The 12,998-nt window shown below is 67.4% G+C and overlaps 1 protein-coding gene across 4 annotated transcripts in view; it reads left to right on the top strand.

The window, feature by feature from the left end:
• AGAP3 (ArfGAP with GTPase domain, ankyrin repeat and PH domain 3) overlaps window positions 1–12,998 on the top strand; it is a 49,428-nt gene that overhangs the window by 35,035 nt on the left and 1,395 nt on the right. For 2 of the 4 annotated variants that reach the window (XM_036230660.1, XM_036230658.1), the window contains 6 exons: window positions 5,092–5,260; window positions 8,602–8,700; window positions 10,285–10,422; window positions 12,039–12,193; window positions 12,292–12,382; window positions 12,472–12,694. In XM_036230660.1, the coding sequence (XP_036086553.1) occupies window positions 5,092–5,260; window positions 8,602–8,700; window positions 10,285–10,422; window positions 12,039–12,193; window positions 12,292–12,382; window positions 12,472–12,694 (875 nt within the window). The remainder of the gene's footprint in view (window positions 1–5,091; window positions 5,261–8,601; window positions 8,701–10,284; window positions 10,423–12,038; window positions 12,194–12,291; window positions 12,383–12,471; window positions 12,695–12,998) is intronic. The other 2 variants (XM_036230659.1, XM_036230661.1) reach the window with 2 other exon arrangements.

Genomic DNA, 12,998 nt, shown 5'->3' with positions numbered 1-12,998 from the left:
GTCCCCGGGGGTGGCCAGCTCGGCTCGGCCGCTGTGAGCGGTGGCTGCAGCTTACGTTCTAGTTGGGTTAAGAGCTGATTTGGGCCCGTTTGCACAGAATGGCTGAAGTCGGGGTGCCTACGTTGCTAGCTAGTTGTCTTCAGGGAGCCACACCGGTGGGGGACCCCTGGGCCTGGGACGATGGAGAGCAAGAGGGCAGTCAGGCTAGGCCGTAGAGGACGGCGGGGCCTCGTGCGGGCCACCTTGGGAGGAGGAGAGTGGGGGGGCGTGGCCCGTGTGTGGAGAGGTCGGGAAGGTGTGTGGCCCGTGGCCGGGGCGGGGGGTGGCAGTGACTGCAGAGCGGCTCCCCTACCCTTCCTTCCTCACCCGCCCCTCACCGCGTGGCTCCGGCACACAGCTGTCACGAGAATCCATCTCTGTCACCACCCCACTGCGGGGCTAATGAGTTCTCCTGCGAAGCCCCTCGAGCACGGCACGCGGGCCGGCCCCACCCCCCGGTCCAGAGGCCCAGGGCCTGCCTCAGAGGGTCCCTCGCCTGCCTGCGAGTCCGCACCGGGCCTCAGGGAGGCTCAGCCGGGGGCGTGCGGTCCGCGGTGCTGGCCGAAACCGCGTCCTGAGGACGTTGCGTGGACAGCCCTGGCGAGAGCGGGCCGCGGTCCCTCCCTGGTCCCGCCAGACCCAGCCTGGCCCGTGGCTGTTCCTCGGGCATCGGCCCCCACCCCGGGCCCAGGGGACAGCGCTGGTTAGAGTCCGCTCCAGCCTCCCTTACTCCACAGGGTGTGGGGGTGCGGAGGGAGGAGGGGTCACCCCTGGGTGACATCGGATGTTTAGTACAAAGGCTCCTCGGTGCCATCTCGTCCCTGCTCCTGCCGCTGCCTCACACTCAGACCAGGTCCTGCCCCACCGTGAGGGGCAGCAGGGTTGCTAGGTCAGGCGGTGACGTCGGTTCCTTAGGAAGTCGAGGGTCAGCCTGCGGGGTGTCCGTGCTTGAGACGGCAGAACCGCAGTCGTTCCCGGCGGAGAGGGGCCGAGGGGCCGCCGTGCCCAGCAGGTTGTCCCCACCGCCGGCAGGACGTGGGTGCCCTCTGCCGAGGCGCCGTCTGGCCGGCGGGGCTGGGCACGGCCCTGTCTGGAGCATCCAGGTTCCCCCACCTGTGTGTGGGTGTGTGGGGGGCCTTCGCCCCTCGCCTTTCTTATCCGTTCTTCTGCTTTCTGCTGCCCTCGCTGGTCCCCAGGCCCCAGGGCGAGGGGAGTGGCGGCAGCGGGTCCGGCAGGGTGCGGTGTCGGCTTGGGTGCAGGGAGGGTGGGTGCAGACAGGGGAGAGCTGCTTTTCCACCACTTTCCAGACTGCGGAGCCGGGGCGCAGGCTTCGTGGGATTGTCAAAGTCACCCAGCCAGTGTCGGAGCTGAGCCTTGGGCCCACGACTTTGACTCTTAAGCATTATCCAGATGTTTCTGCATGGTCCAAGAGTGCCTCCCCTCGGGGCTGGCCGGGAAAGGCTCTGGAGAGTTAGCATTGGGGCAGGCGTTGCCCAGACTTCCTGTCGCGTCGGGAGGTGGGCCAGGCCGGGCGTCGGAGCTCCCGGGGCCCCTCCAGCTCCATGCTTGTCGGACCGTGTGTAGCTTAGTGTGTCCGAGGGCCTGGGACAGGATCACGGTGGCGGAGGCTCCTGGCCTCGCAAGGTGAGCCTCAGAGGCAGGCGGTTCTGCTGGACAGCGTGCCAGGCCCCAGCCGGGCCGGGACGCTGCGACGAGCTTCAGTGAGCAACTCCGAGAGCCCAGGCTCCCAGTCTGTCAGCTCTGCACCAGCCGCCCTTTGGCTCCAGGGTCACGACGCATGTCCTCGCCCCGCACGGGTGCCAGGGGGAGGCGGCACCTGCGGACGGCGCTCACGCCCTGTAGGCGCGTCCCTCCTCGCTCAGAAGACGCGAGTGCCGTTCAGAGCTGCCGCGTGGTGACGCGCGCGGAGGCCGAGCCGAGGCCGAGCCGAGGGCACCCGCGTTTGCGCCCGGGGCTCCTCGGTTCCCCTCCCTGGTCGGCTGCCGCACTCGCGCCTCCGGCTTCCAGCCTCCGTCTCCCCTTGGCCACGTTTTCTGACCGGAGCAAGCCTGGCGGCCAGCGGTGAGCAAGTGTCCGGCCTCCTCGTGAGCCGCCCTGGGGGGGCGCCCCGCAGAGGGAGGACCCTGGGGGGCCCCAGCGGCACGCACCGAGCTCTCAGCCCAGCCCCTTCCGGGGACCACTCTTGTCTGAGACCCGAGGGCAGCAGGGCCGGTGACTCACCTGCACGTGGCGGCCGCTCGGGCTGCAGGGAAGGGCCGGCGGGCAGGCCTCGCACCGCTCCTCGCCTGGCCCAAGAGAGCCCGCCACAGCCTCCCCCATTTTGCAGCCAGCGGAGCCATTCACACAATCACCTTCTGTTAATTCTATCTGCAACATCAATTAAATTGTTTGTAGAAACTAATTGAATGTGGCTTAATCACACATCTTAATAGCTTTCCACGCTCTGAACTCGTTGTTAATTCCAGTAATAAAACGAGATGAGAACGCTGGCTGGGTAATTAGCGAGGAGGCTGGGGAAGAAATTGCTGTTTGATGGTGGGTAATAAAGGCAGCCGTGGTGACCGCTCTCCTGAGCAGCCACCGCCAGCGCCGAGCTCCCCGTTCTGCTGACGGAGGGAAACGCTGCCGCCCTGCGCCTGGCGCTCCGGGCCCCGCTGCTGCTCCTCGAGCTCCCGGTCCCTCTCCTCGGGGCCGGGCTCCTCCTCTCGGCGCGGCCCTGGAGCCGGCGTGGCCCAGGGCACCAAGCGGAGAGCGCCTGTCCGCGTGGCCGGAGACGCCGACGGGGCTGGTCCTCGCCCCTTCCGTCGGCGTCTGGCCTCCTGACCCCGAGCGGAGCTCCTCCGCGCGGCTCTCATTGCTGGCGTCGGGTCAGCCTCCCCCGCCACGTCCCAGCCTGGGCATCCCAGCACTGTCGCAGCCGCCGTGACCTCCTTGTGAACTAGAGCAGCCTAAGCTCCTCCCCCAGGAGAGGGGCAGCATCTGTGGCTCTGGCCCAGCCAGCTGTTGACAGTTGTCTGAAGCAGGCGATCCAAGATGGGGTTGTATGCAGGACCCGGGACAAGTATGCAGGGACCCAGGATGGGTATGCATAGGGACCCAGGGCAAGTGTGTACAGGGACCTGGGATGGGTATGCACAGAGACCCAGGACAAGTGTGTGCAGGGACCCAGGGTGGGTATGCAAGGGGCCCAGGACGAGTATGCGCAGGGACCCAGGACAAGTGTGTGCGGGGACCTGGGGTGGGTATGCGCAGGGACCCAGGACAAGTGTGTGCAGGGACCCAGGGTGGGTATGCAAGGGACCCAGGATGAGTATGCACAGGGACCCAGGACAAATGTGTGCGGGGACCTGGGGTAGGTATGCGCAGGGACCCAGGACAAATGTGTGCGGGGACCTGGGGTGGGTATGCGCAGGGACCCAGGACAAATGTGTGCGGGGACCCAGGGTGGGTATGTGCAGGGATTGGGGGCAAGTATGCGCAGATGCCGAGTCAGCGGGACGTTGGGGCTTGGAGTCGGGAGGGCCGAGGTGGTGATGCTGGTCTGAACGCAGGACCAGAGGGCCACCGGCTCAGTTTGCTGGAGGAGGGACAGTGGGCACCGGGGGAACAGGAAACGGGCCGCTGGGTCTCTTTCCTTCCCGGCCACCGCGGTGAGGCTCAGTCAGGGCTGCGGACCGGCTGGCAGGGCTCGGCAGGGTACGGGTGTTCCCGGGGCCGGAGACGGCGTGCTCTGGTCCCGGTGACCCTGGCCTGCGGTTCTGGCTGCGAAGCAGACACCCTCACAGCAGCGTGTGCCTGTGGCCCGGCACCCAGTGCCGCCCCTCGCAGGACTGGATGGTGGCAGGAGCCCCTGGACGCAGCCCGGGCTGCAGGGAAGGGGTGTCCTCCTTGGGCACACTCTTTGGGGGCTGCTCCTCCTCTGGCTGGGTGACAAGAAGCCTGACGCCCCAAAGTGGGTAAGGTGGGAAGCCTCCGAGGACACGGAGTCTGCATCTGAGACCACGCCATGCCACTCGGGGATGCTCTCTGGACGTCAGTGGCCCAGGGAGTCTAGTCAGTGGGATTCCGTGCAGAGCGTCCCCACTGTCTTCTGCCCTCGGGGACTCCCAGGCGGGGCAGGGCGGGGTGCAGCGGGGTGCCCAGGCCCTGCGGGTACTGACAGCAGCGGGTGGGAGGAAGTCACCTTGCAGTGCGCAGCCTTGTGAATCCAAAAAGCCAGGCTGGATGACCGTGACCTCTGTATGCCTCGGTTTGTCCACCTGGAGAGTGAGCATAGTGACTCCTCGCTTCTGGGCGGCATAGAGACTGAGGTAACACGTGACCTAGATACAACTTCAGTGCAGGGACCACCGGGCACCCGGATGGGCAGGGCGTGGGCCGGTGATCGTGGTCACTGTCACTGTGAGAGAGCAGATACGCCCTGGTGTCTGCGAAGCCGGGGCCTGTCTCGTAATCCCTAAGGATTGCAAGAAGAATCGGGGGTGCCCCTGTACCTGCCTGCCCGGCAGACACTGCCAGGCGCTGTTCTAAGGCCCGGAGGCTCTTCTAGGCTGTGAACACTCGATGCCCCACGTGGCGGTGGGAGCTTCTGAGGACAGGGCCGTGGAGCTCCGTGCAGCCGCCCAGAGCCCGGGGAGCCCAGTCGTCCGCAGCCCGGGGAGTCCGTCAGTTCCTCTCCTCGGCCACATGGGCCCTCTCTCCCTGAATTCCATCCTGGTCCAGTACTTGGGCGCCTTCGCGTTGCCTCCTGAGCCATCTTCCCCAAAGGAGGCCGAGCCTCAGCTCCCGGCCCCAGACTTTTCTCTCTCCTCTGACTCTGCCCCCTCCTGGGCCCCTGGAGCCACGTGTGACAGCCTGTGGGTCCAGGCATGACCCAGACTCGGGGAGATTCCCTGGGCCTCGCAGTCCTGCTCTGTAAACCTGCGCTTGCCCCCCACATGCCACCCCAGGCAGTGTAGCGGGGACAGGGCCAGTGCCAGAAACAGGCGCTGCCCGGGAGCGACCTGTCCTAACGAGCCTGTCTGTCCTCAGGATTACATGCAGAACGTCCACGGCAAGGAGATCGACCTGCTACGGACGACGGTGAAGGTGCCGGGCAAGCGCCTGCCCCGGGCCACGCCCGCCGCAGCCCCGGGCACCAGCCCCCGGGCCAACGGGCTGGCCCTGGAGCGGAGTAACACGCAGCTGGGTGGGGGCGCAGGTGAGCTGGCTGCCGCGGCGGGGGGCACGTGGAGGGCACCGCCTCTTTGGAAGAGTGGGGAGCGCTGCCCCGGGGCCCAGGGAGGCGGGAGGGACCAGGCTTCGCTGCCGGGCCCGGGTGGTCCTCAGGGCTGCAGACCCGCGTGCCAGGGGCACCCTGGCGGAGCCAGAGGCCAGCCCGGCACGGGGTTCGGAGAGCAGAACCGGGCAGAGAGCCTCGGTGGTCCTGGGCCCGCCTGCCTGGAGCCGGGGAAGGTGACCGTGGGCATAGGACCCTTGTCGTGCGTGGCCAGCCTCTCTGCCCAGCTTGCCATGTGGGAAGGGGCGGGGCCGGAAGCGGGCAGAGCTGCCTGGGGTCCCCCTGGCAGGCGCCCGCAGTCTGCAGTGAGCAGTGGGGTCTCTGCTCAGAGAGGACTGAGTTTAGGGGGACGCTGGAGGCCTCGCCGACACGGCCCTGTGCCCGGCGTCTGGGAAGAGGGGCTGGAGCCCGAGAGAGTGAGCTTGAGACGGGCAGCTCTTCTTCGGCCACTTCTTACCTCGCGGGTGGGACTGTGGGTTCGAGTGACAGGCGCTGTGCTCCCTCCTGGCCCCGGCTCTGGCCGCCCACCGGGGCCTCTTCGGAGGCTGTCCCTCCGTGCCCATCCCCCTTGGCTTCTGGACCCTTGTTCCCGAGACCTCAGGACCCTGACGTCGTCCTCAGTGATTGGATTGCGTTTTTCTCTGGCCCAGAAACGGCTGCCCAGGGCCCTGCTGTCCGCCCCTCCCCCGGGGGCTGCCACTGCGTCCCTGCCCCGGGGGCTGGCTCTCAGCAGCACAGCTGTGTCCCCGGAGGGCGTGGAGACACAGCGCCGCCTCCCCTGGCCACAGCGGTCCGAAGCTGCTGCGGACCTTCAGGGGGCAGGTCTGGGGCGCCGAGGCCCTGGCATGCACGGCACAGACCTGTGCGGAGAAGCGCGGGGCTGGGGAAGGCGGGCGGCGACGGCCTCTTGCGTGTGCTCCTGTTTGAGGAGGGGGCCCAGGCCCTCGGCGGAGGCCCTGGGGCGTGCGTGGGGCCGGAGGCCCTGGGAGAGGCGGGTGGCGGGGGACATTGACCCCCCCAGAGTGGCCTGGGCAGGAGGCGTGCGCTCGTCAGAGCCCGTTCCCCAGCTCTGCGGGGCCGAGATCGTCGCCCCGTTGTGTGGGTGAGGACCGAGGGCCGAGAGGTGTCTAACTTGTCTGCGAAACCCCGCAGTGAGGGGTCGAGCTGGGGTTGAAACCTAGGTGCGCCCGCCTCGGAAAGCTGTGTCCGTCCCCTGTGCCGCCCTGGGCTCAGGAGGAAGACCTGAGGGAGAGCTCCGTGGACCAAGGGAAGGGAGCCAAGGCAAGAAAGACTGCCACCTGTCAGGGAGGGGTGCCCACGGCCTCCTGGGGGGTGCGCTGGGGAGCGGCCCGGCTCCATGGCGAAGGCGGGGGCCGCGTGCAGGCCCCGGTGCTCTGGGACAGTGCTGCCATGCAGCGGAGGGGGCTGGGGACCGCCAGGGCCCCGAGGGCTCCCCGGAGCTGCTCACAGACAGCACGTGGCGGCCTCTCGCCTGGCGGGGGTTCCCCACCTCGTACTGGAGGAGGAGGAGGACTCGTGAGTGCCCTGCGGGGAAAGCTGGGCTCGGACCCCAGAGGGAGGGTCGCTGAGACGCGTCCGGCCACGTCCCCGGGCCCTCGCAGCCTCCGCCGGGGAGCAGACGCTCGCCGCCATCCCCGCGACACATGGACGGGCGTTTCCCGAGGCCCGGGCGCCTCCGCACACGCTGACGCCGACCTCGCACACTCACACATGTCTCTTGCTCACCGGGCGATGTTAACATCTCATTATCTTTGTTACTGTAATTACATTATCCGCTGCTTTATGCAGAATTATCCTCCGAGGACTAATTGATGGCTCCATGTTTAATTCATTAATCATTAGCATCAAATTCGACAATTACAGTGCACACTGATTGTGGGATTGCAGGCGTAATGAGGGGAGAATTAACAAAGAAAAGGGAGAGCACTTTTCCTCCCTCGGGGTTTGGGCTGGGGGGCCCGGGGAGGAAGTCGGGGCTGTGATCTCGGGTCGGCGGGGACGAGGGGGCGTGCGATCTGGAAGCAGGAGTTGGGGAGCGGCGAGGCGTTCGCGAGGCCGGGGGCCGACTTGCTCCCCTGGAAGGCTTCCTGACCCCCGGAAAGGTGGGGTCGGCGCGGGAAGGGGGCAGCATCGTGAGGCGGCGGCGTCAGCGCGTGGCCTCGGGGCGGCTGGGTCAGTGCGGACTGGCTGCAGGCTCGCCGCCGCACGCATGTCGAGGAGCACCTACTGTGCGCCCGGTCCTGCCTTGGGTGTTACGACGCACACGCGAGAGACGCGCTGCCCTCCCCCGCCTTTCCCTGTCACGCTGTCCCCGCAGCATTAGGGGTGTCCGGCCTGTTCCTTTACCTTCTGGGGACTTCAGCTCGGAGCTTCCCATCTCGAGGCTTCCGAAAACCGAACCCGCGTGTCTGCAGGGCTCGTTTGAGGCCTTGCGTGCTGCTTGGTCTGTCCGGCTCTGTCCGGCGCGCGGGCCGTCTCTGCCTCCTTACTACCCTCTGACACCTGGCCCAGCCCTCCCCCGCCCCCCCCACGGCCACTGCCTTCTGGCCTCCGCCCCCCACTCCCCCACCGTCTTGGCGGGACTAAGGTGAGAGGGCGGCCCCGTGGCCGGTCCCGCGATGTCCCCACAAGTGACTCGGTGCCTGGGTGGAGGCAGGAGGGTGGGAGGGTTCAGGGGTGCCCGCGGCCCTGCTGCCCGGCCTGGGCACTCCTGGAGCCTTCGGTTCCCCTCGGCTCCGCCGTTCTTTCCTGATGGGAAACGAAAGATTAATTTTCTCCAGCCCAACAGGATAATTACTAATACTAATTAGACATAATTACTTGAATTTGATACACTTATTTCTCGTCAGAATGGCAGCAGAGCCGAGGCAGAGCAAGTGGCATATGTGGACTAGAAACGGGGTACAGGCCTCCGACCAGGGGGGCAGGGGTCTGAGGACCCCAGCTGGAGGCGGGGCACTGCTGTGGGGGGGGGCTGTCAGCACGACTCCCCCCCACACACGGCCACTCGTGGAGAGGAGGGGCGTGCGGTGGGACCGGCCGCCTCCTGAGGCGCGAGCGCGCGGCCCCGGGTCCTCCAGCCGGCCTGGCCCCGGCCCCCAGGCCACGGGCCGGCGCCCCCTCATTTCTGGGCAGCCTCCTATCGTGATTTCTCAAGCTCCACCCACGGCCCTGTTTTCAGGAAAGCCTTTGCACACCCCATCCCAGCCTCCCCCGCAGTCTGACCCTTCCCCCCTCCCCAGGTGCCCCCCACGCGGCCGGCAACCCAGCCTGGGCCGGCCAGCGCTCCTGCTCCGTCTCCAGCGCCGACCAGTGGAGTGAGGCCTCTGCCCTGTCCCCAGGTATGCAGGACCCCAGGAAGGGACAGAGGCCGGCAGCCCTGCAGCATTTGCGCTGAGGAGCTGTGGCGGCATGGGGCCCAGGCCCGGGGGAGGGGCCCAGTGGACCCCCCTGGGGAAGGAGCAGAGGCGCTCAGCCTCCCCGCCCACCGACCCCGACCCCTCGGCTCACTCGCCCAGGCCCTGGCTGACGCCAAAGACCCTCCCTCTGCGGCGTCTTGCCCGCCCCGCCGCCCACCGCTGTCCCCAGGCGGCGCTGGTGGCTGCTCCGACATCCCCATCAGCCCCCCGCGCAGCCAGCTCATCAGCCTCGCCGCGGGGGGGCAGGGGAGCCGGCCGAGGGGGGGAGGTCGGAGGCTGGGGGGGCTCGAACCACGTGCTGGGGGCGGCACCTTGCCTGCAGGGGCGGGGGAGGGTCCCCTGCACACGGGACCCACGGGGTAGTCGGAAAGGGGGTGTTCCTGCCTGCCACCAGGGACAGGCTGAGGCCCACCTGTCCCAGAGGCCGAGAGCTCTACCTTCCCTCTCCCGCGCCACCCCCTCTCCGTGGCTCGTCTCCATTTCCTCACCCCTTTGTCCGTCTTTGTACCTCGCTTGCATCTCAACCCTTCCCTCTAGTTTCCTCCTTCTGTGTCCTTAGCCAAGCACCTCCACACACGCCCACACCACCTCCGTCCTCCCGACCCTCCGACCCTCCGGCCCTCTGGCCCAGATCCCGTCAGTGGTCCTGAGGCTAAAAGGGGAATGGGGGCAGCTCTGCCCTCTTCCTAAGTGAGGGTGTAAGACGAGGAGACCCCCAGGGTCCCAGGAGCGCCAGGCCTGAGGCACGGGACCCGGGGTGCCCAGTTTGCCTCCCAAAGACCTTTCACGGTCGTTCCTGGCCCACCCCACCCCTAGACAGCCCTGTCCCCTGGCTGTCCGCGCCCCCCGCCCCCGCCTCCCCCCGCCAGAGCTCTGACCGCAGGATGGCACCGGGCACTGGGCCCTCCCAGCACGGGGAATCTGCCCCGGCTCCTGACCCAAGTCCAGGCCCCCCGGGGACAGCGAGTGTGCAGGGCCTGGGAAGGGTAGCCAGGGCCGGGCCGGCCTCGGTGCGGCCCCTCTGTTGCGTCTGGAAGGTGGAAGGCAGGGAGGGAGGGCGCGTGTCTGCCTCTAATGAAGTTTGACATTTAGTGGTGAGCGCCGGGCGGGGTGTGGGAGACGGGAGCTTGATTAGTGCGCTCTAATTGACAGTAATTAGGCAGCTCCCTGATTGTTTCTAATTCTGCTATTAATTGTGAGGAGCGGGGAGTGTGATTGAGGATAAATTTGGTGCGGAGCTGCTGGGGCTTCAGCTCCCTGCGAGTTCCCCGGGCCGCCTTCCACCCCTCCAGGCTGCAGAGCCAACGTCTCCTCCTCGCCTGCACCCTGCTCTGCCCGACTCCTGCACCCTCTGCCCCTCACCTCTCCTCCACCGGCCGGGTCGGCCGCTCCCGGGGACAGAGGGTGTAAGGCTGGCTCTCCCAGGTGGCCCAGCCGACTTCAGGGTGCAGCCCCCCCCCCCGCCCTCCCCTCCGCCCACACTTCTCCACCTCTCCCCCTCCCCAGCCAGTGGCCCGGCTGAGGTGCTCAGTTCCAGCCCCAAGCTGGAGCCTCCCCCATCTCCCCACTCCAACCGGAAGAAGCACCGGAGGAAAAAGAGCACCGGGACCCCCCGACCAGATGGCCCCAGCAGTGCTGCCGAAGGTTAGGGGGACCAGAGGGAAGCCGGGGCCCAGGCGGTGGGCAGTGGGGCCTGGGGTTAGTGCCCCAGCAGCAACACTTTTTTTTCTGTAGTAGATTAAGCACTTTCTAATAATTCCCAGTAAAAGTAGTTGCACAGCTTCGTTATGCAACCCAGACCTGGTATCTCAGGGACGCGTCCTCCCGACTCGCCCCCTTCCTGTTAGAACGAGCTGCTCTTACTGCAGAAGGTAAAGGCTACTCCGCTGAGCCTCGGGGAGACGCGACACCTGTTTTCTGTGTCTCTTGTATCACCCATGGAGTTTAACGAGTGCTGGGCACGTGCCTGGTGCGTGATACATGTGTGCCGACGGCCGAGCCCCTCAGTCATCTGCAGGCTGCGGGATGCCGGCTCCTCGTTTTCGCTAGGCCCTCGTGCACGGCCCTTCATCCATCGTAGCGATGCTTGTGTGGTTACCTCTGAAGTTTCTTCAGAATGTCCCTCCGCTCAGTGGTTGGGGTCTCTGGTCCCAGATAGTGGTTCGTTGATGCCTAGTTTCTCACGTCTGCTCTGATTGTCAGGGTCAGGGGTGTGGGCAGGTGGGCAGAGGCCACCTCTGTGGGAAAGGGCCGCCTTTCCCAGCCAACCTGTGATAGGGTGGTGCTTAGTGTTCTTGGCTTGGGGTCCACCTGTCCCAGGGAACTAAGCCCGTAGTCACGGAGACGATGTACTTCAAGGGCTGAGTTGGAAGCAAGGTGAGGTGGGACGGTGGAGCCTGGGGAAAGGAAGGGGCCTGCTTTCTCCTCCCAGGAAGGCAGCTCCGGTAGGGTCCCCTCAGAGGGGGCGTCCGCGCCAGAGGCGAGAGGCTGCCCTGGGCGCAGCGTGTGGCCCAGGCCTTTGCCTCTGGCTCCGCCTTGGGCCTCCCACAGGTACCTGAGCTGTCACTCCAGCCTGCACGACCGTGCACACTGCTCGTTAGGAGCCGTTCACCTGTGGGGCGGTGACCATTGGGAATGGGGTTCACGTGGCCGTCTGCTGGGGACCTGGGGGAGCACAGCTTGGCCACACTGCTCGGGGCCACAGTCCAGCCCACATGGCTCGTCACCGCAGATGTCCTCAGGGGCCCGTCTGCCGACACTCCCTAGTTCGGGGAGAGGACCTTTCCTCTCCCCATCCACTCGCCCTTCCTGCCTGCCTGTGCCAGGGCAGTGGGGGAGGGGCGCGGCTCCCAGGAGCCCCACGCTGACGCCGTCAGGAATATTGGGTTTAATGAGCTGCAAAATGAGGCGGCTGCAGCTGACATGTACGGATGGTGCCCGCGCCCGCCTTCCCCCACCCCCTCCCAGCACTGCCTCCGAGCACCCCGTCGCATCCTCCAGAAACGCAGCTCTCCGCTCCCCAGGGAGCGCCCCTCCCCGATTCCCAGACCCGTCCCTGGCAGTGCCAGCGACGCCTGAGCCGCGCACCCCCATCTCTTCCGCGCAGGCTCCGCAGGTGGTTAGGAGGGGTTGGCGAGCGGGGCGGGGCCAGGACGGCGGGGGCGGGCGGAGGCGTGGCAGTGGCGTGTCTGGGCCTGCGCTCCCACAAGGCGCCCCCCACCCCCCCCCGCGATGCCGGCGAACACTGCCGTCCCCCACAGAGGCGGAGGAGTCATTCGAGTTCGTGGTGGTGTCCCTCACCGGCCAGACGTGGCACTTCGAGGCCTCGACAGCGGAGGAGCGGGAGCTGTGGGTGCAGAGCGTGCAGGCCCAGATCCTCGCCAGCCTGCAGGGCTGCCGCAGCGCCAAGGACAAGGTGGGCGTGGAGGCCCGAGCCGGGGCGGGGCGGGATGGGGGCCGGGGGCGGCCTCGCGGCTGACCGGCTGCCCCGTCTCTCCCGCCCCGCCGTGGCAGACGCGACTGGGGAACCAGAACCCGGCGCTGGCCGTGCAGGCCGTCCGCACCGTCCGCGGCAACAGCTTCTGCATCGACTGCGACGCCCCCAGTGAGTGCCGGGGCGCGGCCAGCGGGGCCGGGGTTGGCGGCGGCAGGGAAGGCCCAGCGCGAGGCTTCATCGCGCTTCTCCTCGCCTAGATCCGGACTGGGCCAGCCTGAACCTGGGCGCCCTCATGTGCATCGAGTGTTCGGGGACCCACCGCCACCTGGGGGCTCACCTGTCCCGGGTCCGTTCCCTGGACCTCGATGACTGGCCGCCCGAGCTGCTAGCCGTCATGACAGCGATGGGCAATGCTCTGGCCAACAGTGTCTGGGAGGGGGCCCTGGACGGCTACGCGAAGCCGGGCCCGGACGCCTGCAGGTGAATGCGTGCATGGGACCTCGAGGCGGGCCAGGCGGGGAGGGGACAGCAGTGCTCCTGCGTGGGCAAGACGGGGACGGGCCGAGTGGCCGCCACAGTGCGGGAAGGGTTAAAACCGGCCGTCGCTCTGCTTGGCAGTTGGCCTCTTGGGGTTCCCCTCCCCCTCTCTGCCTGTCACTCAGGCGCCTCACAACAACAGGCCCTTTCTCAGGCGTTATCAGCAGGTCAGGGGGCTAGGAGGCGGCGCATGCGCGGGGCCCTATCTGCTCGGTGGTGCGAAGGCCCGAGCTCGCGCTCCGAGATG

This window comes from Rousettus aegyptiacus, unplaced genomic scaffold (assembly GCF_014176215.1).
Source record: "Rousettus aegyptiacus isolate mRouAeg1 unplaced genomic scaffold, mRouAeg1.p scaffold_m13_p_13, whole genome shotgun sequence".
In the NCBI taxonomy this organism is placed as follows: Eukaryota; Metazoa; Chordata; class Mammalia; order Chiroptera; family Pteropodidae; genus Rousettus; species Rousettus aegyptiacus.
This window is presented reverse-complemented; position numbering and strand designations above follow the sequence as displayed.